General features: G+C 37.3%; 1 protein-coding gene across 2 annotated transcripts in view; it reads left to right on the top strand.

Moving 5' to 3' along the window:
• Positions 1–22,893, top strand: part of MAP3K15 (mitogen-activated protein kinase kinase kinase 15) — an 84,030-nt gene that overhangs the window by 47,129 nt on the left and 14,008 nt on the right. For both annotated transcript variants that reach the window (XM_038130578.1, XM_038130588.1), the window contains 12 exons: positions 5,849–6,019; positions 6,873–6,985; positions 7,991–8,150; positions 8,766–8,916; positions 9,323–9,430; positions 10,781–10,830; positions 13,778–13,873; positions 15,298–15,385; positions 19,007–19,140; positions 19,841–19,968; positions 21,696–21,826; positions 22,117–22,222. In XM_038130578.1, coding sequence (XP_037986506.1) covers positions 5,849–6,019; positions 6,873–6,985; positions 7,991–8,150; positions 8,766–8,916; positions 9,323–9,430; positions 10,781–10,830; positions 13,778–13,873; positions 15,298–15,385; positions 19,007–19,140; positions 19,841–19,968; positions 21,696–21,826; positions 22,117–22,222 — 1,436 coding nt within the window. The remainder of the gene's footprint in view (positions 1–5,848; positions 6,020–6,872; positions 6,986–7,990; positions 8,151–8,765; positions 8,917–9,322; positions 9,431–10,780; positions 10,831–13,777; positions 13,874–15,297; positions 15,386–19,006; positions 19,141–19,840; positions 19,969–21,695; positions 21,827–22,116; positions 22,223–22,893) is intronic.

Genomic DNA, 22,893 nt, shown 5'->3' with positions numbered 1-22,893 from the left:
TATTATTTAACTCAGCATGCTGTGTTTTAACGAGCAACATATTCCAGTACCATAATAAAAGAAGGCAATTAACAAGTGAAGGGTGTAATAGGGTGCAAGTAGAAAACCACTAGTAATTGTGAATAATACTAGTAATTGTGAATAATAGTCGCCACAGAAAATTGTTTCCATTGTTAAGCACTGGGGTATTTAAAATGTTCTGTTCTGTGATTACTCAAATTTAGTAAAAAAACATGTTGTGGGCCTCCTCCTTTTATATGCCTGGCTTTCATGAAGTACCTGAAGTGTATATGAGGGAAGGAAAAAAGCTAGTTTTTTAGTTTGTCATATGTGTCTGGAGGCGTGCAGATTTAGTTCTTGTCAAAGCCTAATTTAGGGTCTTGTTTTCCTTATTCACTGTTTCAAATATTGAAGATTCTACAAGCAAATTACATCCTCAGTGAAATGTATCTTAACTCAAAAATTAGTTTCTGGTTTTAAGTGAGAATACAAGTGTACTAACTCTAATTAAAATGAGTTCTCAAATTTCTTAATAATTAAGATTTTTAAAAAATGTTTTTGCTGTCATTAAGACATGAAATGAAAAAGAAAGCAAATGTGTCTTCCCTTGAGAAAATACTTTCCATTAATACAAGAGTTTTTTGGTCATATACAGTCTTCTCCATCTAGCTAGATGGAAACAAACCATACAGGGGAAGATGTGAACAAAAAGCTGAGAAAAAAAAGATTACAGCACCTGTTACCAACAGAGTGAGCTAATTCTTGTCCCAGTGAAATGCACACTGTTCGTGTTGACTTTGTTGGGCAAAGGCCTAGTTCACTGAGTGTCGTTCTGGCTCTGTAACCATGCCAGTTCTTTAAAGCTGGTAAAACCATTCTGTGAAGCAGGAAGATTTTTTTTCTTGGTTTAGGAATGTTTAAAACTAGGTCTCCTTATAAAGACTAGAGTGTAGAGAAAGATTCACCATCAAGGGGATGGATTTGGAGAGCAAGAAAGAAGCTATGATATCAAAGAGAAAGGAAAAAAAACCCACTTTTTTTCTTACTGTGTGTTCCAGGTGTTGTTCCAGGTGAGGTGCTGTGATAGGAGTTTGTTTCCCTACTGAGTAATTCAGGGAGGTAAGATGTGGGAATTCAGGACACTCTTCTGGGTGCCCTGGATGGCCAGAGCCGCTGGCAGGGGACTCTGAGACCCTGGCATGCAGCCAAAGACACACGTGGGGTTTTGATCTTAGCCCGTGGAGCAAATTACTAACTCTGTATGAAGAATTACAAGCCACACACACAAGTTTAGGTATTGTAGTAGAAGCAGTCACGAAGTGAAAGGAAGGATTTTTGAGTGCTGTACAGGGGGGTTTTAAGCCTTGTACGCAGGGGTCCAAGTTTTGTACATGGGGGTCAGGGGTTCTAAGATGGAGGGATTTGGGTGTGCCCTGTCCTCTTTCTTTCTCCTTCCTAACCTCCATGTCTTTGGTGGTGTTGGCACTCACAGATTGGTTTAGAGTAGAAAGTCACCATTCAATATAGATAGTAGGCATTGGGGAAAAAGCATAAACATGTAACACGTAATATATGATATAAAAGATGGCAGCAGCCCCCGGGAGGGCAGTGTGCCTTTGTCTGACCTGCTGAACGGGCCACAGCAGTTGAGGAGGAGAATCTTTTAGATAACCAACAATAAACAACCTTGAGAACAGACAACAGAAGACTACTGAGCCTTTGTTTGAAGGCACGGGTTGGAGCAGAGACTTTTCCATCTTTCGGGGTCATCCCAATCCAGGGGTGAGACCCCACAGTAAGACAGGGAGACAGATGCAAGAGGCTTGTGTAGACCAGGGAAGTGAGAACATTGCTTCTGTGTTTGAAGAAACCTGGTAGGGTCAGCAGGCAGATAAACCACGTGGCAGAGCTGCAGTGAGCAAGCTGGCAAATTGGCAAGTGAATCAGCCAGCAGTTTCTGGAAGATTTGGTTTTGCTGCCAGGCAAAACCAAACTGGCAGCAGAACACTGGCACAAATTTTGAGGAAGTGATTAGAGGCTATAAAGGTGGCCTGCAGGACAACTTTTGTTTTAAGAAAAAGAATTTCTCTGTAGCCATTTCTGTCTGAAAAACCGTAGTTTATTAAAGATTTCTTCATACAGAAATGGTTCTGTGTCATTGATCATTCCCTCAGTTTGAATTTTTTTTCCCCTAATCCTAATAGTTCCGTTTCCTTTTTAAATAAAGCTTAAAACTGTGCACAGTACTGATGAATAATGTGCTGAGTATTTGTAAAAGACATCATGATTTTTAATTTTTATTCCTTGTTCATTTCCTTTTAATTCCTAGCATTGTGCTTGGGAAGACCTGGCAGTGTTTTATTGAGCACTGGGATATTTTCATAACTGCCCTAGTTTTTGGAAGTAACTCTCAGGTCTCTTTCTTAACTGGCAGCAGTTTCTGCTGCTGTCATGTTCAGATAATGTAGATTCATTTTCTCTGTTTGGTTTCTCTGCAAGTTCTCACTAGGTAACAATTGCAGTAAGAGGACTAAAATGTACTAACAAAGGAACCAGTAAGGAAAAAAAAAAGTAATTTTATGAAACACTTTCCAAGGCCTGTGGGGTTTTTTAATGTAGTTTCTAAATAAATTGTACTAGTACTCTTTTTTCTTACCCCATTGACCATTAAAACTATATTTTGAAAGAATTTTCAGATTGTGAGTAGTGATTCTAAAAACTGTGCCCCCTAAACCCCAGAAAAATATGCAAAGTAGCTCATATTTTCACTGGATGTGTATGCAAACAGGTAGGACATATTTTCTTCCGGATGTGAAGAGTTTAACAGATTGTGTGTTGAAGAGCACCTTTGAAAAATGCCTATTTCAAAATTCTGTTTCATTCCTAAAGTTGACTTGTTTGTGTGGTATCATGAGGGACATTTGTATTTCAGTGCAATGTGGCCTGTAAGCACCAAGGAGCAGTAAAATGACCTGTTAGGGTCATTTCTCTAGCAGCCTATTGACATTCTGCTCTGGCTTATAAAACATATTCAGGGGATATACTTTGCAAATCTCACCTGGTGTACCAAGTTAATCCATAAAGAGAGCATTTTCTGCCTTCCTTCTCATGCCTGTGCATCATCATATGCAGTATTTCAGATTGCCCTGTTCAGAGAGGCTGTGGCATCTCCATCCTTGGAGGTTTAATAGATTGAGCTTTTCAGCCACAGCCAAGGCTGCTATGATCTAGTGCTGGGCCATGGACCTGCTGTGAGAGGGGGATTCTATTAGATGACCTCTAGCAGTCCTTTAAGACATGGTTTTTTGTGATTTGTTCTAGTGTGGCTTTAAATGGGGGCTGGGGAGCATGGGGAAGCTCACATAGTTGAGATTGGTTTAAAAAAAAATTGAAGTCAGTGCTAAGCCTTAAGGGTTTATTGACAACACCTTCTATTGATAACACCACAGATCTGTTTCGAGGCACCTTGAAACAAATTATGAGCTGTCAGGCATGCAGACCTGACAAAGTGTGGGGTCTGAAATAAGAAATGAAAATCTGTCTTGGTCAAGCATAACAGGTTCTGCATATTATCCAACACAATATTTTCATACTGACTTCAGAGGACTTGCTTGGAGCTTATGTGATCTGTCAGGTTTTTTGGGTTTTTTTCTTTGTTTGCCCCCTCTTTTTTGGGATTTAGAAGCTGATAACTTCCTAAATTTGTAAATTATTATAATTGGTGTATAGGTTTTGTACTCTCCAATGGGCATTGAGTTCTGCTGCAGTGAAAAACAGGGACTAAATATAAAGATACCTAAACTGATTATTGTTTAATTATATCCTGTTAGATGAATATATACTTGTCACGTGCTAAATTTTGTTTATTTTAATTATTTTTAGCAATCATTTTTTCCTTATAAGACAGAGGGATCTTTCATTTTAAGTTCTCTAGTACAGGATTTAGGGCTTGGTGCTTTGTAATGCTGTCCTGGTGTTGTATTTGGTGTGTACAGGTTCATCCTTTGATGACCAGAAATGTTAATCTGCACAATGTCCCACTTTAAGCAGTGTCTTGCTTTGTTCATTGAATTTCTTCTTTAGTTACACGTTTTTCAATCAGTACCTAACACCTCTTCATACCAACATTAATAAATAACTTATTTCACAGAAGGCTGACTTGAGTCAAGTCTAGGAAAGCAGTGATTTTTAGATTTTTTTGTTTCCATGCTAAAGTGGAACATTAGCTTTTAGTTGTGCATTTCTTGTGTTTTCAGGAAGAGCTCAGAACACATGCCAACTTTTGTGATCACAATATACAAGACCAGGGAACTGGACTTTAATATCAGGGTTTAATTTTGTTCTAAGCTCTGTTTACTCAATTTTCTGTGCTTTAATGTTAACAACAGTGAAACTTGGGTACTCCTAGTGAAAGAATCTGGTTTGTCCAGAAGAGGTTTGGTTAGAGCATACTGACCTGTGCAATGGATTTACCCCAACAGTTTTTACCTCCTGTTTATTTCATGTAAAACTGATAAAAGATACCAACTTTCTCCTTGTGTGCTCTTTAGAGAAGACAAATATTTATTTCAGAGCAGTTAATCTGAAGAAAAAAGGCTTTAAAAATATTCAAGTACTTGCTGTGAAAGTTTATGCTCTGCCAGTGACATCAAAGGCAGGATAAAGCCTTCACAACCAACAACAAAGCTGTTTAATCTTATTAGATGTTCTCCATCACCTAACATGCACAGAAGCCTGAATTTTGCTACAGATGTGCTGTTACTGGTCTTATTGCATCAGCTGGTTACCTAAGGAACAGAGTCCCTTTACAGTAAATATTAATCCTTTTGGGGCATTCAAGTAATACATTTACCAGAAACCATTATCTGCTACTGGTGTTGCTGACAAAGTAATCATAATCCTTGTAGGCCTGTTCATGGATACCTAGGTGGGGATTGGACAATTGTAAACGGCTCTAAAAAGGGGTTGGTAAATATTTTAAGTCTCTCTGGTGATGAAAAAAAGTGTTGAAGAGGCTATTAAACTCTTCAGCTGTGTTTGCATTACTCTTGCAAGTAGACATTGTTGTTTGTTCTAAGTGGCTTTTTGCAGTGACTATTGATTTCTGAACTTAGAAAAACAGCAAGGTAAATGGAGGCCAAAATCCTGTTTAATAATAATAAGGAGTGGAAATGTTCTTTAATCACCATTTTCTTATTAACACAATTGTTAAATGTTTGTCAAAACATGCCGTATCACAGCTGTTTGTTTTCCAAATCCTTTTCTAATCTGAAGAATTTTAATTAAGAAATACAGTCCAATTTCACCCTTCTATTCTTGTTGGAGTTCAAAGGCTCCATATTGAGTTTTGTCATTCCTTTGGATAAGATTGGACTGACCTGGCTTATCCTTCAATTAGTTGGTATTTCCTGGTATTGTTTCTGCATCCTCTGGATTCAAGATTACAAATCTTGGACATAGCTGAATGATCTGTCACACTGAATGCTGAAAATGGCCATTTTTCTTAAGTGTTGTTCAGAATGAACACTAAACAGGCACTTTTTTCTCATTGCAGGATGTTCAGGGTGTGCTTGTGTACACAGGAAGGAATCAAATTAGATGGCACATTTTTGTCAAAGAGGAGTTCTGGGTTTGCATCAGTTCTTATGTGAGCTACAGACAGAGACCAATGACAGGAGAGTGAATCTGGGTTCTATCAGTCAACCAACAATTGTGCATCAGTCTAAATAAAGTCAAGTGTGTGTATGATGGATGGATTGTGGGATAGGTGAGGGATGCTGTTCTCCCATCTTGCAGTTACTGTTTCGGGTCTGAACTCATTTATATTATTCTCTGTATTTGATTTCAGAAGAAATAATGCAGGTGACAGAGAGAAGGCACTACAAGTTATGCTTCAAGTCCTGCAGACATGTGATCACCCTGCTCCAGACATGTTTTGCTTATGTGGGAGGATCTACAAGGATATGTTTCTTGATTCTGACTGTAAAGATACCAATAGTCGAGATCATTCCATTGAATGGTAACAGAAAAAAAAAAAACAAAAAAAAACCCCAAAAAATCTTTAAAAGAATTTTCAGACTTTTAATTTCTGCATATGAAAAGCAGGACTGTAATAATTAGAAGATCAGTTTTTCTACTTATCTGTTTTTCAGGGGTTTTTTTGAATAAGTGGTTTACTGAGCATCAGATCTTTGTATATGTATTTCCTTGCTTCTCTTTATAAACTCTCTTGGAAATTGGATGCTGCACTTTATTGGGAGGGATATTGACTAACCTGTGTCTATATTGAGGAAATATGTAACTGATGTGTCTTAAGGCCAAAATGAAATACAAGTGAGATCACGGAGTTATGTTAGTCCTCTGGGCAAGGATGGTTTCCATGCTCTATCCCCAGGAAATGCAATGATCTACTTTATATAAGGAAAACCAGTGATAAACTGTGTTATAAATTTCCTTAAGACATTAAGGCGTGCATGTGCATGCAGGCTCTCAAGACATACTGTTCATATAGGTGTGTTTGTATAATTGTACTTCTGAGTACAATAATTTTAGCTATGTGGGTTTGAACTGTAATTGTGCAATATTCTTCCCCACCACCTCTTTTGCCCACCATGCAACATGGATGGGTAGCAGTGAACTTGCAAGCTTCAGGTGGATCTCTTGATCCTGCACCAGCAGGCATGCAGCCTGTGACAGCTGTGTCTCAGTTACCTTTAATGAATATGAAGCTTTAAAGCAAAGGGTTTGGAGCCATTGGTGTCAACTAGCCATATAATCCTTACAGTAAATCAATAGTTTAAAATACCTACCAAAACTTTGCAATTTCAGTTCTTCTAAACAGTGAGATGTGAGTTCTTGACTCTTCTCTGCAGGTATCGCAAAGGATTTGAACTCCAGCCAACTCTCTATTCTGGAATTAACCTTGCAGTGTTGCTGCTTGTTGCAGGACAGCAGTTTGAAAGCTCAATGGAACTGAGAAAAATAGGTAAATAGCCACCCACAGTGCCACAGACAGGTTTTCTGCCTCTCTCCCTATGAAGAAAACCAAATACTTGGAGTGATGGGTTGCAGAGACAGAAGGGGGTTCAGGCTTTTTCGTGGTGGGTCCTGGATGGCAGTCTAGAGCACAGGGATCTCAAAAGCACATTTTCCTTCTGGCTGCCTGGGAGCAGCTTTCTGGTATCATGGCCCATCTAAAGGGCCCCAGAGACTGGAGAACAACAAAGGACCAACTTCAGCACCATCTGTAAACTGCCTTTACTGCATCACAGAGATTATCCCATTGGAAAGCCAACAGGGCACAAAAACAGGAAGAGACAGAGTGGCCCAGTTCTCCTCAGGAATGCCAGGAAAGGGTTTCTGCTGTCACTGAATTGAGAGATCCACAAGAAGTATTGCCTGGAAGGACCTACCAGGAGAGTGACTTGTTGTCTACTTAGAGTCAGTCACATCTTCCATGTATGTGCTAACTAAAACACATCACTTTACATTTACAAAGAAATCCCATAATAGAAACAGATATGCAGATCTTCCTAGGGAGATGATAATTGAACATTATATTTGGAATCTGGTCTTGTCTGAAATGCATGTTTGAGCCTTAAATGTTAAGACTGCAAAGGTGGCTTTAAGTCATTCCTCTGACCCTGCTCTGAGGTGGACTTGTGTGAACCTCTAGCCATGGATCTCTTGCAGTAAGTGCAGATGAGGACACAGATTTGTGCATCTTACACTGAGGATCAGGAGGCAGACAGCCCAGACAGGAAGTAAAAGAGGTTTTTCAGCCCTGTGTGATGGGAGTTCTGTACTGGAGGTATGATTTGCAGATCCTGCAATGTGCAATGTTGTTTTCTGGGAAAAACTTACTCTTTATTTTCATCAGTAATGCTTAATCAAGTCTTAAATTAGTCTTTTACTGATCAACTTACCAGTAAAAAACACAAAAGAGTGTTTTACTGATAGAAAATTGTGGTTTCCAATTGAAATTTTACAGGTGTACGGTTAAACAGTTTATTGGGAAGAAAAGGAAGCCTAGAAAAAATGAACAATTACTGGGATGTGGGACAGTTCTTCAGTGTGAGCATGCTGGCAAATGATGTTGGTAAAGCAGTACAAGCAGCAGAGAAGCTTTTTAAGCTGAAACCTCCAGTGTGGTATGTGGTAGAAGGCTGTTGCTCAAGTACTAAACTATGGGGAAATACACAAATTTTAAAAATCTTGCAGCCCCATGGATAACTTAACTGGATTTTTCCATCTTAGATTGTTGCAACTCTGACTTCTGTGCTCTGCTCTTTTATTATGAGAAGGAAAGGGGAAGGTGAAAAATTAAGTTATCCAACATTGTCAGGTTATATCCCATTGAAGCACATATTTTATAAGAAAGAATTTGGATATTAGTAATGACTCCTTGTGAAGTAATTGTGAAAAATTGTGAAACTGTTGTTAACCATTCAGAGTTAAGATAGCTGCTGCTTCCCTCCACCATCCTCTAGTTCATCATACCTTGTCTAATCCCCATGTAACTACTTGTGTAACTGTACCCATTTGCAAAAAGCTACTGTTCATGAACATTCATGTGAGCTTATGACTCGAGGCTTTGTCTAAACTTGCTATTCTTTCCAGAAATCTGTAAAAATCAACACTACCAGTTCCATTGTGGTAGCTTTTAAAGCACATTTCATTTTGGATGTCTAAGTCAGTGAAGTGGTTTTAGAATCTGGTTAAATTTTTTTTTCTCTCTGTTAACTCACAAATTCAATACATTCTAGGTACTTGAAATCATTAGTTCAGAACCTGATGTTAATTCAGCGTTTCAAGAAACTCACCATAGAACATTCTCCTAAACAAGAAAGATTGACTTTCTGGCTAGATATAATTTTTGAGGCAACGAAAGAAACAACTAATGGACTGAGATTTCCAGTAAGATGTTATGTCTAAACAAGTTTTGTACGTTTTATGTTTCTGGATAGGATATTACAAGAATTGGAAGACTCTAAACATGATACTTGAAAAAATTAACTGCCTGTTGTTTCACTGCATGAGCCAAACCCCTGTACTTTCTTAACCTTTATGCTATAAAAAAATTAACCCACCACCCTAAAAGCATTCTAAGAAATACCTGTAAGTCTCCTATAACAAATTGTGATACTGCTGTTCTGTTGTTCTTAAGAACACAGACTTTTCCTGCCTAGTCTTGGCCTCCTGTCTCCCTTAAAAATTTTTTAGGTCTTACTTCAAAATTACCTTTTGTCTATATCTGAGCATCTGAAGATACTATAGTGTAATAGCTACTGGTTTATTAAGGAAAAATGCTTTCTGTCTTCAGGTTTTGGTGATAGAACCAACTAAAGTCTACCAACCTGCCTATGTTTCAATCAACAGTGAAGCAGATGAGAGCTCTCTGTCTTTGTGGCATGTCTCTCCCCCTGAAATGGTAAAACTGTCAGGAAGTTTGTTAAATGTACTGATTCATTTTATAGAAAGTAATTTTTTACATGTAGATTTTGCAGCACTTCACAATAATTTTAAATTTACTACATTTCTGTGCAGCCCAAGCCTCAGTATGTCTTTTGTGCAGATACAAAAGTTGACATTTTAGACAGAAAGTAAAAGGAGTGACTGTGATTAGAAAGCAAGTGGTTTTGATGTCGTTCAGATTTAACTTGACCATGTCTCTTAAAAGTGCATGGGTTATTTGGTCTGCTCATAATATTTCTCAGTAAAATTCTGTGATTATAGTTAATATGCAGGTCAAAGATCAAAAGTAAAGATAAAGTCTGGAATTGTGTTCAATGTTTTAGGCATTTTAACGTTTTACAACTGTAATATCTGAAACTAGAAAAAATGGCAGCCTGTGACAAGTAAGTGTCAAGAAATAAAATATTTGGTGTCTTGGATTATTGGATAGGCACAGGGGATTAAGAAAGGAGTAGGCACAGTTATGAACAGTGTTAGCTCTTAAAAATGAGAAATAATTTCAGTTTCATATTGAAAGACTTGAAATCTGCAATGTATTTTGCCACACTTTCGTAGTATTAGAACAACATAGATGGAGAATAGACCAAAGGCATAGGGAGACAAAGTGTGGAAAAGAAGCATGTTGGAGCAGGACAAGACCACATAATTACCTGGATCTGTGAATAAATTTTCCTGTACATTTTTCTACTTCACTGTTTCAGGTGAATGTGTCTTCTGACACAACTTTGCTTCACGGAACAAATTTTTGGTGCATATCTGACATTGCTAAAAAAGATCCAGCTCATAGCTATAATTAGATTTATGGAGGGCTGCAGTCCTAGACACAGGCTGTTCTTCCTCTGTTTTGCCTCCAGTGTGTTCCCTGGGCCAAAGCTGTTGGCTCAAAACCTCTTAGGGAGACTGGTGAATTTGCCTTTCCCTTTGAGCCTAGATAAGAGTAGGACATAGTCTGCTCCATGTTTAATGTGAAATGTAGATGTATTGCACCAAAACGTAATGTTTGGTAAATTGTGCTGCACAACTTATTCTGTAAGTTGAATTTACATGAGGAAATGTGACCTTTGCTTCCACCCTGTGCCATTTATATTCATTTTTTCTCAATTGAGTAAAATAACAATAATATTTAAGTTATTTACCCATGTATTAATCTTATTTCAAAATTTGGGGGGAGGGGGGTGGAAGAAAGAGAGAGAGAAAGAGAGAGACATGTTGGAAAACCTTTCTTTTGCTTACCATGCTGTTACTTTGTTTTCAATATCAAGTCAAGGTTAAACTGTGGTTGATTTTATCCCTTTGTTCTTTACAGAAACAGATTCATGAATGGAATTTTACAGCTTCTTCCATTAGGGGAATAAGGTTGGTATGTCAGTTAACAGTTCAGTGTCTTTTTGTGTGTGTTTTATATTTCCCTTAAGTGTGAAATCTGGGTTCTACCTTAAATCTCTCTCTTCCAATGTCTTGTTATAAAAGCTTGTTCTGTCCAGCCTGCCTTGAAATGTCACAGAGGAGTTTGCCTTTCCATGCACGGGCAGAGCTGTACATTCCTCACAGGAGCACTCAGATCTGAGAGGGTTATTGGGTGTCTGTATTCTCTGGTAGACTTTTTTGTTTTCCACGATGTAACTGATTTTTGTAGATTTTTCTAAATGTTTCACTGAAGTTATTGCCATCTCTCCATTTAAATCATGGAGGGCAGAAGGAAAGAAAAGCCCTTAGTGCTTCTTGCTTCCTTCCATACGTGAAAGCAGACTTTGTTTTCCTTTAAGTAAAGGAAACCATAGTATCTGTTTTCTGTTTAAAATTCAGAAATGCTTCTGATACGGCTTTATTTAAATACCTGCTAGCTAAAACTTGAATTATTAGAGAACTAATAAATGAGGCATAAATGTAGTTTTTGCTAAGGACAGAAAATAATTCTTAAGCTGTAAGTAGACTACTAGTGGAGTTTCTCAAGGACTAACCTTTAAATAGTTAAGACAGTTCCATTTTGTGATGCTTAGATCAATGAAAACACTAGCCACAAGTAAATGGGTCAAAATATTAGCACCAAAAAAGATCAGAATCTTATATGGAAAGAACAGGATTGTTCTGAGAACTGAAAGGATAGAAAATACTCACATTTGGTGTTAATAATTGCCAAGTGCATGACTACATTTAGAAACTAGATTATGTATGTTAAGTTGGGCTGCTTTGCTGCTGGAAGGGTGAGAGAAAGAACACCAGGAGAGGAAAAAAAAATTAAACTTATCTCTTCTCTGAATTATGCAGACTGCAGCTAAGAACCAGAGGAGCTGTAAGTACAGGGAGCACCAGGTGGGCTTTTGCCTTCTTTCTGAGCTCCTGATCTCTACACTAGTGGATCTGGGCTTTCTAGGGATATCTGTTGCTGTCTCACTTGTGTGACTGCATAAGCTTAAATGCTTGACAAACCTTCTGATTCAAGTGCAAGAAGAAATTCAGATACTTAATGGGTTCTGTAGTTCTGAAAGGAGAGGGCTTCTAGGCTTTGGTCTTGTCTAAGAGTCCCTAAAGTTTTAGGTCCCAGGTTTGCCTTCCCTGAATTACTATAATTTGCCTAAGCAAGTGAGCTCAGTGAATTATTTCTCTGACTAATATGAGTGGTGGTTGAAAACCTAAAACTGTGGATTTGGACATAGATTCTATCATAATTTCAGTCTTTTCTTCTTAAAAAAAAAAAAAAGCAGGCTTTGGTTTAAATGAATTTTACAGGGTATTTTATTCGCTTACTCAAATGCAATGTGAATTACTGAAGTCTGGAACTGATTGAGAATAATTCAGCATAAAGTTTCTGTACCACATTAATTACCTTCAGTCAACACAATGCACAGAAATTAATCTTTGAGAAAGATAACTTTAATCAAAAGGAAGCAAGCAATTAATTTCATTTGCTTTGATTTTTAATCACTGCTGAGTGATTAAAAATTCACTGTATTACAAAGCTCAAAGAGGCAATCCTTTTTAAATTTGTTGGAGTTAGATGTTTGCTTTATACGTGACAGCTTCAAATTACTATACTTCTGAAATTGCATTCCTTTAAAAAAGAAGTGGTCTCAGTTAAAATACACTCTATCAAAACTCTTAAACTATATTTATACTAACCAGTTCATCTTATATACCCCATACATGACAGTGTTTATAATGCAGTATTGTTACTTAGATACTGTCTTGTCTGTCCTATATTTGCCCCTGGAGGAATCACCTTGCTTTGTCTCTCAGTTCTCAAGTCTGATTTGTGCTCCTCTGACTTGTTAGACTGGAAATTGCTGTACTAAAGAATATGCTGAAGAATGGCATAGTTATTATTTCCACATATTTATAGAAAAGTTTTCAGGCAAAATTTGTATTTTTTTAAGCTTTTTCGAGATAGCACTTAATGGGGCTTCAACAGGCAACATCAATCAGTCATGTAACATGTGGCAACTTTGCTTAAGTGTGCTGTTATGTATTTTAAGTCTCAGCAGAAGGTATGCAAAATAGAAGAGTTTGACTGAACAAATCAGGCAAGAATCTAAGAAATTTTATTAACTTAAGGCACAAAAATATCTTGAGAACCCTAACAACTTGGGATTATGTAGCAAGATACTTCAGTGCAAATGGTTGGCGTAAGAGGTTAATTCTTAGATTTATTTTCATATTGCTACTGTGGTTTATGGCTTTTCAATTTTTGCTTCAGTGCATTTATATGGGATGTATATGGCAAGACACAATATGCAATAAATAATCCCTTTGTCAGAATTACTGCTGCAATTTGGAGTAAATATTGGTCATCCCAAAACTTGTTTTAAGGCCATAAAACTCTAGACTGAGAGGGATCTGTTACACTGTTGGTATTTCCCAGTTCAGTTTTTTTTAATAGAAGCAATGGAATTATAAAAACCTGAAGTGCTTTTCAGTTTTTAAGGAAAGGTTTTCTGGATAGCTAAATTAGTGTCAGAGCAATTCAGTTTCCTCGGAGGTGTTATCAAGTACCAAGGAATCTGATGGAATTGTGTAAAAGTGGAAGTGGACGTGAACAACAAACCAACCTCAATACATCTCAGTATTTTACCAAATAAGCAGCAACTTATTTATCACAATGGAGATAGGATTGTAGAATATATAAATAAGCTGAAAACTCCTAGTTATAAGCAAAAAATACATAATTACATACTGCTTCTCTGAGGTAATTAACTGTGAAAAATATATTTATTAAGTGTTCATAATTTAAAAAAAAAATCCTCATTGCCCTATATCTTACAATAGTTATATCCAAAATAACATTTTCCTAATGTGAATTTTACAGCATTTCCAAGTTTGATGAACGATGTTGTTTTCTTTATGTCCATGATAACTATGATGACTTTCAAATCTACTTTTCTACAGAAAACCAGTGTAGTAGGTGAGTTCAGTTGGTGTGGGTGTTGCATGCCTCATCTATATCCGAAATAAAATTGATTTTGTAAAGATTGAAAACCAATCTTTTTGCTTGAGAAACAGATTATTTATTTCTTCACTTATTTTCTCTTGATGAAGAAGCAACGTAAACGGTGGGGCTTGAGGTGATTAGAGCACCCATTGTGCTTCCTGTGTGATGCTGGTTAGTTTATCTCCAAATCATTATGTCTGAAACAGGCTTAACCAGTTTTATCTAAATTACAGCTATTATCTTATTTTTCTTCATCTTGGCCATGTCATGTAAGGTGCTACATTGTTTCATATTCCTTTTTGTGTCTGTTGAGTTTGATTTACATGAGAATATCTAAGTGTAAGAAGAAATGCTAACTCACATTGTCTCAGAGATCCCTGTTACTGATTGTACCTGTAATGAAATGTTTTCTGATGATCTGCTGTCTCTGAAAAGTAAGCAGGCTAACTGAATTTTAGGTCTAAATCTTTACAGGCTGAATTCTGCCTTCTGACTGGTAGTTGCAAGTACACCTTCTGAATCATGTAGGAGGGAGTTGTTAATACACTTAGGTTTTGGAGCATAATGGTATATTCACTATTTCTTGCAGTAATTGCTACTTAGGTATTACATGGAATAAACTCAGATTAAAGAAAATTACTAGCTTTGCAGAGTGCATTGCATAAAAGGTAAGGAAACACTAAAATTAATGTTACCTCTTCAGCCTTAATTTGGCAGTGCAATTTGTGTCTTGTGAAACATGGCCACATTTTTCATGCCATATTCAGTGTGCTGCAGGAGTCAGTTCAAGAGATCTGTTATTTAATGAACGAGATTTATGAAATGAAATTATTAATATTTCTTTAAATTTTAAGTAATTGTCAACAATTTCTAATAGAATTTTGGAAAAATGAGTGCCTCAGGCAGGGAACGACAGGAAAAAATGTTCTTGTACTTAAGTATCTCCACCCTAGAGAACTAGAAATTAGTTAAAACTCTGTTCTTCTAGCTACATTACTACTTTTATGCTTTTGGCTTTCTGAATGCCTGACAAAAAGTTACAACATCTGATTTTCTGAAATACTGAGTAATCACACTTGCAGCCAAACATGTACTGAAAAAGTGTTTGAGTTGAATCTACCAAGATTTTACTATGCAATTGCAATAACACGTAACTATCAGGTTCTGCCACAGCAAACATAATAATTTTGTAAATAGTGGGGCTTTTCAGCATGTGTTTGATGTTCTTCATCATTTAAAATGGGATAAATATGGAGAAAGTCAGTAATGAAAGCAAGCTGTGAACATGCTAGTCAGTTTATTAGCTTGAAAGCAATGCCCAGCTTGCAAGAATCTGTTTAGTCTGCTTCCAAAAGGGTATTCTTCTTTGATCTTGTGCTTTGTATTTCTTTTTTTAGATTCTGTGGTTTAGTGAAAGAAATTTTGTCTGATGCAGTTGGTAGTACTTTGGAACTAGAAGGAGAAATAGATGGAGACACGTTAGAGGTATGTCAAGGATAAAAGATCTGAGAGCTCTGAAACTTGTTCTCAGTCTTCCCTGCACTTTCATATCAGCATAGTAGAAAGATAAACAGCATTTAAACTTCTTAATTGTATATGCAATTTAAATTCTTTTGAAATTACTGGTACATGAGATTTGCATTCATTTGAAAAAACACTTTTTTACGAAGTGGGTCTGTTGCTCCTGTAAACTGCATAAATCCTTAATGAAATGTGTTACTGTGTTTGTATTCTCTTGTAAACAATGTATAGATAAGAATCAACTGTTACCAGCTGGCTCAAGTGGATAAAAAGGATAAAATATTAAATAAATGCTAAGAAAAAGCCATTACAAAGGTACTTCAGTTTTTCTACTCAGTACCTCATACCATTACTACTCTAGGTAATTTCATTTGACAGGCTTCTGTCCCCGAGATATTGCAGGTATTTAGGATCAGGTTAATACACTGTGCTTTTTTCTTATCACTGTAGCATCCATGTTAGGAATCCAGTAGCTGTAGGCTTTCTTTCTAATTAGCACAGAGAGGAAAAAAGGAAAAGCAACCAACTTGGAAAGGGTTATTCACATTTCATGTGGCCTCAGCTTGGGATAGGTGAATCCATGTCTTCGTAAGAGAAAGTGACTCATAGCAGATGTCCACATTAAATACATACCCTGTGTTTTATTGTTCTTCCTTTTATTTGTCTTGAAATCTGAAAAGCCACCATAGAAGGTAGGTTCTAAGTTTGATTTGTGGACAAGCAAATTTAATCAATCAGTTAATGAGCATGAAAACCCTCCAGTGGCTTGTTTGAGCCGGGCATCTTTCTGATTGTGTCTCATTCCAGCAATTCTCTGAGGCCAGCCATTCAGAGCAGCTGTTCATGGTGGTGAGCTTTTGTAGGACTTGAGGCTTCAGGGGACAAAAAAGAAAATATAGAACTCTCTGCTGTACTGCTAAATGTAGTTTCATATAGTGGGAGAGATGAGTTTTTGCACTGGAGTTTGTTTGGCCGCAGAATTCTTTCCTCAAGCGGAAAGAACAAACACGCACATCTGTTAAGCCCAGTTTAATACATCCATCTGTGGTCTTGACACAGCTTCAGGGCTCTGCCTTGGTACAGACAGTGTATTAACCATAGCTGCAGATCTTTATATTACATAATGATGTACTCAGCTAATAGCAGGGCTGTCTCCACACAACACAGTCTGTTCGGCTGTGTAACAGTCTCTCAGAGGATGTGAGCTCATCGTGGCTTGAGCCTTTTAAAAACTAAACTGAAAAAATCACTTGACAATGCATAGCAGGAAGCAATCCTGCATGAATGAATGACTGCATGGAGATGTGACTACAGAAATTAATTTTAAATCTTGGAGCTATATCATTCTACCTATGTTGAAGTTTTCACAGTTGTCACCTTGTACTTATTGTCTTAGCTTATGACAATGAAACAGAAATCAGGACTTCTGAAGGGGAGAAATAATTAATTTAGTGTATAAATGAAGAAAGACAATGCCTTCCTGCAGCTTGAGATCTTACATTTAAGAAGTGACAATGAGAAAAATGCAGCTTTATGTGGTCATGATGGGCTCCACTAATACAGAGAAAACAGTTTGTACTGTTAATAAAACAGTTGTTTATATTTGGGGAAGAGGAAGAAATAACCTCCTGCAAAGTCTGGGGCAAGAAAATCTGATTTCAGTCAGAATCTTTATAAGCATGTTGTTGCTAGGGATTGTATATTTCATATATAAACTGCAGTCTAGTTTTACAGCTAGCAAGTATTTTGAAGGAGTGTGAATGTTGCAGTTCCTTCAGCCTTGGGATATTCACTTCCGTATATTGATAAGAAGTTCTTATCACTTTAAGAATACCTGCTGTACCCCAATTGGGTAATCTAGAGAACACTCTGTCTTACAGAAGGTCAGATATGAACACTTGTTTACTTGTACCTACTGGTTGGATTTCACAGCCAGTGGATCACTTATTCAGATTTTTGGCAACCAGTGGTGGTTTATTCAATATTTGTAGCTGTTGGGACGAGAAGAGGCAAATGTAAAGTGACATCAAGTATAGAAAAGTCTATTAAACTGTCTGCTAACTAGCACTGAACTCTAAATACCTGCAATTTTCACGTATCATGGGACCCAGACTGGAGAACATAGATTTCTCCACGGTAATTAAAGGGTTGGCTTAGGACCAGTGTGTTGCAGATGGGGTTGCTGTCAATCCTAAATTCTGCAATGTGACTGCTGTCTTTTTTTTTGCACAGTTTTATGTCATATGATAGCTGTGAAAGCTGGATCTGCTCCTACCAAAGAACCTGGCAAGTTTTTCATGTAGCGTTTTGGGTCAGTTATGCCTCTCGTGTAACGAGATTATGTTGTGAACCGTGAAGTGCTGAAATGTGGTAAACGGAGCTGTGCTAAAGCTGTGCTTGCTCCAGTTTAGTTCCACTGAGCAGAATATGCTGTTAGGATAAGTGACAGACGGTTTTCCTTTAGCACATTCCACACAGCAGCATGAAACTTGCCGTCATTTCCGAGGTGAAGAGGGGGAGTGTGGATACTGCGGCAGCAGAGCCGCGATGTGAACTGGGAAGGCACATCAAAGAAATTCTCCAAGGTTGCATTCTGTGTCAGAGAGTTACACTGGACAACACAGAAAAAGTAGTAATTGACAGAAAAGTCAGTAGTTATGGCCACTGTAAAGTTTTGTTGTTTGTTTTTTCACTAGGGAAATCACATAAGGCCACAGAGAATACCCTGCAGTTTTCCCATATGGGACTTCCTTTTGGATGTGGGAAGATACTAGGGGAGATCTGTGTACTCCTGACAATATCTGAGACTATGAAATTGTCTAGTTCCTTTCATCCTTCATAACTTCCCTGATTTGAATCATGGATGTGCTGTTCAACCCAGTTTCCATAAGAAATTTGGTTTTATATAGTGTCTGGGATACACTTTCATTAAGCATCATTCACTCCTTTAAAGTAGGAGAGTTCTGTCACAAGGTCACTATATGAGGTGGTGTAAATTAGTGTAACTTTACTGAAGTCAGTGAACCAGCATTGAGTTATTCAGCTGGAAATATGACCCAGCACATTTCAGCAGCAATGGAAACCACCATTATATTTAATAATTTGTTGACAAGATGAACATTTTTTTTCTGCCCTTTGGAAAATCCTCATAGTTAGAGGGGATGTCCTGGGGTGATTATATGGTCCAGTTAGTTTTATCTATTCATTAAACCACTGGTTTCAAAATTTTAGGTTGTGTTCCATGTATTTACATGTTCTGAAGGCTCTGTCAGCAGTTCTTAGAGACAATGTATGAATGGGTCCTTTTGACAGCCATGTTTTAGTGAATTTGGTTTATTGGTATGTTCTCTGTTTGGATGAATGCATCTTTCTCAAAGCTAGTTAAGGAAGATTGTATTACACAGCAAGTAAGAGGGAGATTTTACAAGTTGTGTAAAGCACGAGACTGGTGGGTAACCTGCTGTCCTGCAGCTGCACTGCAGCAACACCTTTGTGCTGTGCTAAACTGGCGTTAAGCCTCTCTGTAATGCCAAATGTTAGTGATAACAATTCCTGTGCTGCTTTGTTTATCTTTTCTGCTTGCAGTATGAATATGATTATGATGAGAATGGTGAAAGGGTGGTTCTAGGGAAAGGTACTTATGGAATAGTTTATGCTGGAAGAGACCTTAGCAACCAGGTCCGAATAGCCATCAAAGAAATACCTGAGAGAGACAGCAGGTAAGACCTAGTTCAATGTTATATACACACTGTGAAGAAAAATGCAGTTGTTTTTTGAAAATTTGGCTCTTCTTAGCATGTGTTTCTGTGTGGTTAGTTTATAAAACGCCAATATACTGAAATTCAATTACTATTTCCTCCTTCTATCCAAAAGTACCTTTTGAGAATAAAGACTTTGTATTTTTGGGAAAATATATTTTATATATATAATAAATATGACCGTTTAATAGCCTGTATGTGTATCTTACATTCCAGGAGAGATTGGTTTTAGGTTGCATTTGTATGTCATTTGTGTTCTTTTTGAGAAGGGTGAAAAGCATGAGGGGAGCTCTGGAGTCAAAGACAGTGCTATGTATTGATACAGAAAACATATAAATTTATATATATTATTATTATTTTTATATATTATATATAAATATATATATATTTATTTATTTATTTATTTATTTATTTATTTAATATATAAATTCTTGGAGGGCATGTTTCTCCACCAGAGTTCCTCTGAGATCTGTCTCTGTACTTTTTTGGAATAGGCAGTGAATGTCACTGCATTTTAAGGTCGTGGATGAGATGTTTGCTGAGAATTGGAGTGGTATCCCTAAAATCCATTCTGTTGTCAAACTAGCATTTAAGCATAGCCTAGAACCTTTTCCTGCATGATGAAATAATCCTTGGTTCTTTTTGGTTTTTTTTTTAATAGGTATTCTCAACCTCTTCATGAAGAGATAGCACTGCACAAATATTTAAAGCATCGAAACATTGTCCAGTATCTTGGATCTGTTTCAGAAAATGGGTACATTAAGATTTTTATGGAGCAGGTGCCAGGAGGTTTGTATCATGCTGAGTTTGGTCTGCCAAAGGAAAAGCATTTGGGACTCCCAAACTGACTGAAAGTCAATAGATAAGCACTTAATGTGTTTGTGTACTCTGCATTGCTTTTCTGTTGGAACCTTAACTGTATGAGTTCTTTTTCTCATAGAAAGAGTAAATTTGAAGAGTATAGGTCCCAGTACCCTCCCCCCTTTCTATAATAATTCTAAACCTAGAGAGAAGTCATTAAAAGTATTTGGTTTCAAATACTCATGTGTCAGAAAATAGTGGAGTTAGAGCTGTTTAGTCCATTGAGCTCAAGTGTCTGAATGATGACTGGAGCTTTCAGTGTAAGTTTCTCTTTGAGCAGCAGTACTGATAGAACAATTAAGTACTGTTTTTTAACTGCTGTGTACAAGGAACTGCTGTTCCCTAGGAAGATTAGAGATTAAAGTGAGATGTGTTCCTTGCTCATCATTTCCAGTTTTACTCCTCCAACCTTCTCTTCTGGGGAGGAGAATGTGAAATCTCTCTGTAACCTCTCTACCTTGTTTCCATCTCCATTTTACTATTTACTCTTCAGTGTCAAGGATGTATCAGAATGAGTGTTAGATTTTTGCGTTAATTTAATTTGCAAAGTAAAAACAGAAATAAGAAAAATGGGGGAAAGTTCAGATTTTCTAAGGAAGGTCCAGACAAACATTCAGAGTGTAATTAAATGCATCCAGGGCATTAAGGGATGTCAGGAAATTATTTCGTTTTTGAATCTTTGTGATCTTCTCACCTGACAGCTGAGACACTGACTTGCATGACTCATGCAGATGTGATGAAACTATACCAACACTTCCCCTTGTTTTCCCACACTTGTTCACAGTGTCAGCTGGTGTTGTTTTCTGTTCATATATGCACAGTAAAGTGTGCTGTGATTAGTTGTTAATGGCAAGATATTACGGAACCAATTTAGGTATTTTTAACTCTGTAGCCACTCTTAAAAAGGAACCAGCTGTTCAGATTATATGAGATTCTTTGAGGAAACTTTACTTTAGAAAGCTGTCGTTTCCTTTAGCTGAATTTTTCTGGCCTTAAGTAGACCTACTGTATTTAGTTTATTTTGTGCTGAATAAGTAAAACTGTTCTTTATTTTGTCCCATGATTTAAATATTTGTGTTCTTTAAAGATGAGTTTTATTAGAACTGGGGATGTGTAGATGGCCCATCTCCTACTCTGAACATCCATTCAGAGTTTTTTCCCAGAGTTTTCTTTCTTGTCTCTGAATATTGCCAGCAGTTGATGCCATATTTGTAAAGAAAAGGCTCTTTCTGATATAGATTCTACCCTCCCTGCCTCAAGAAAATCAGCTTGTCTTTGCCCATACTTGTGGTTCACGAAGTCCAATGTACAACATGGTAGAGTGTTACCTTTAGTCCTTGTTTCATTTGGGCTACATGGCTGCTGTTGTAGTGTCAGCAGTTGTTACAGTGAAGTGAGGGAGATCGATCCAGCTCTGCCAGAACATTTATTCTTGTTGTAGGAGTAGAACCTGACCTGGCAAATAAGAAATAATCAGTCCAGAGCAGCAGCAAATTTTTTGCTATGAGTGATCTAGCAAGAATTTGGCTTAATCATAGATACTGCTTTTCTTTTCTATTAGGGTGTTGAGCAAAGGCTTTATCCAGACTTTACATGTTTCATGTTAATTTGGAGAATCTGCTATCTTGACATGCTTTCTTCCTAAACTCCTGTAGGCAGCCTCTCAGCTCTCTTAAGATCTAAGTGGGGCCCAATGAAAGAACCAACAATTAAATTTTACACCAAGCAGATTCTGGAAGGCCTCAAGTATCTCCATGAGAACCAGATTGTACACAGAGATATAAAGGTAATTTTTCCTTTTCTGTGTCTTGCTTGATTTGCTTTTTATCTTTACTTCAGTTAGTTTTGCTTTAATCTGAAGTAGAATTTTTACTGGGATTTCATGGAAGCTGAAAACAAAAGGAAGGCATAAACCACCTCCTTCTCCTGGTGCTCCTGGAATACTGCTTTGTAGAAAGGTGTATTACAAAGATATGTGCAAACTTGAAGAAGTATTGAGATTGAGAATCTGTATTTTTCTGTCTCCTCCTCCCTGTTCACCCCCTCCCCTCCTTCCCTCTCCTGTCCAAACCACAGGGGGACAATGTTCTGGTGAACACCTACAGTGGCGTAGTTAAGATATCAGATTTTGGTACTTCCAAACGGCTGGCAGGAATCAATCCATGCACTGAAACCTTCACGGGTAAGATTAATCTAGCAGAGTTTATAAGGGTTTTCATGACAGGTTTAGCATTCGAGCCAGGAGGCTCTTTGGCTTGGTGATGAAAACACTGTTGGGTCTCTGCAGGGCAGAGTAAATGGAAGTGTGATCACCATAAACGTAGGCTTGATAGCTTTCTTGATTTTTTTTTTTTTTTTTTTAATTTAACTCTCTTCCACTTTACTTTTTGGGGGTAAAAGTTCTTCTTCAAAGTGTTCCTTAAGTAGCAATTGATTGTTGCAATTAGGTCTGGAAACACTTGAATTTAGCAACTTTTTCATTTAACAATCTTGGTGTTAGTAACTGACACTTGCACGCTTCCTAGATGGATGTTTAAAAGTGCAGAAAACCAGACTCAAACTTATGAATACTTTCAGTTTTGAGGTATTAATTATAAAACCCAACCAACTGGATGACAACAATAAAAAGAACAGTTTACAGGAAAATTTTAGGCTGATGTGTTACAGAACAGCTTTCAATGCAACAAGGTTTTAAAGACTTGTAATATTCAGGGGAAACAAAAATTGCTGAGCAAAAGGGGGAACTCCACATTAAAAAATGAATATGTGGTCACATAGTTTTTGTCATCAGTGGATGTGGGTAACACGGTGGTTTTGTTTGTTATATGGCCTTATGCAAAGGCTGATATCACA

Source organism: Motacilla alba, chromosome 1, assembly GCF_015832195.1.
Source record: "Motacilla alba alba isolate MOTALB_02 chromosome 1, Motacilla_alba_V1.0_pri, whole genome shotgun sequence".
Lineage (NCBI taxonomy): Eukaryota > Metazoa > Chordata > Aves > Passeriformes > Motacillidae > Motacilla > Motacilla alba.
This window is presented reverse-complemented; position numbering and strand designations above follow the sequence as displayed.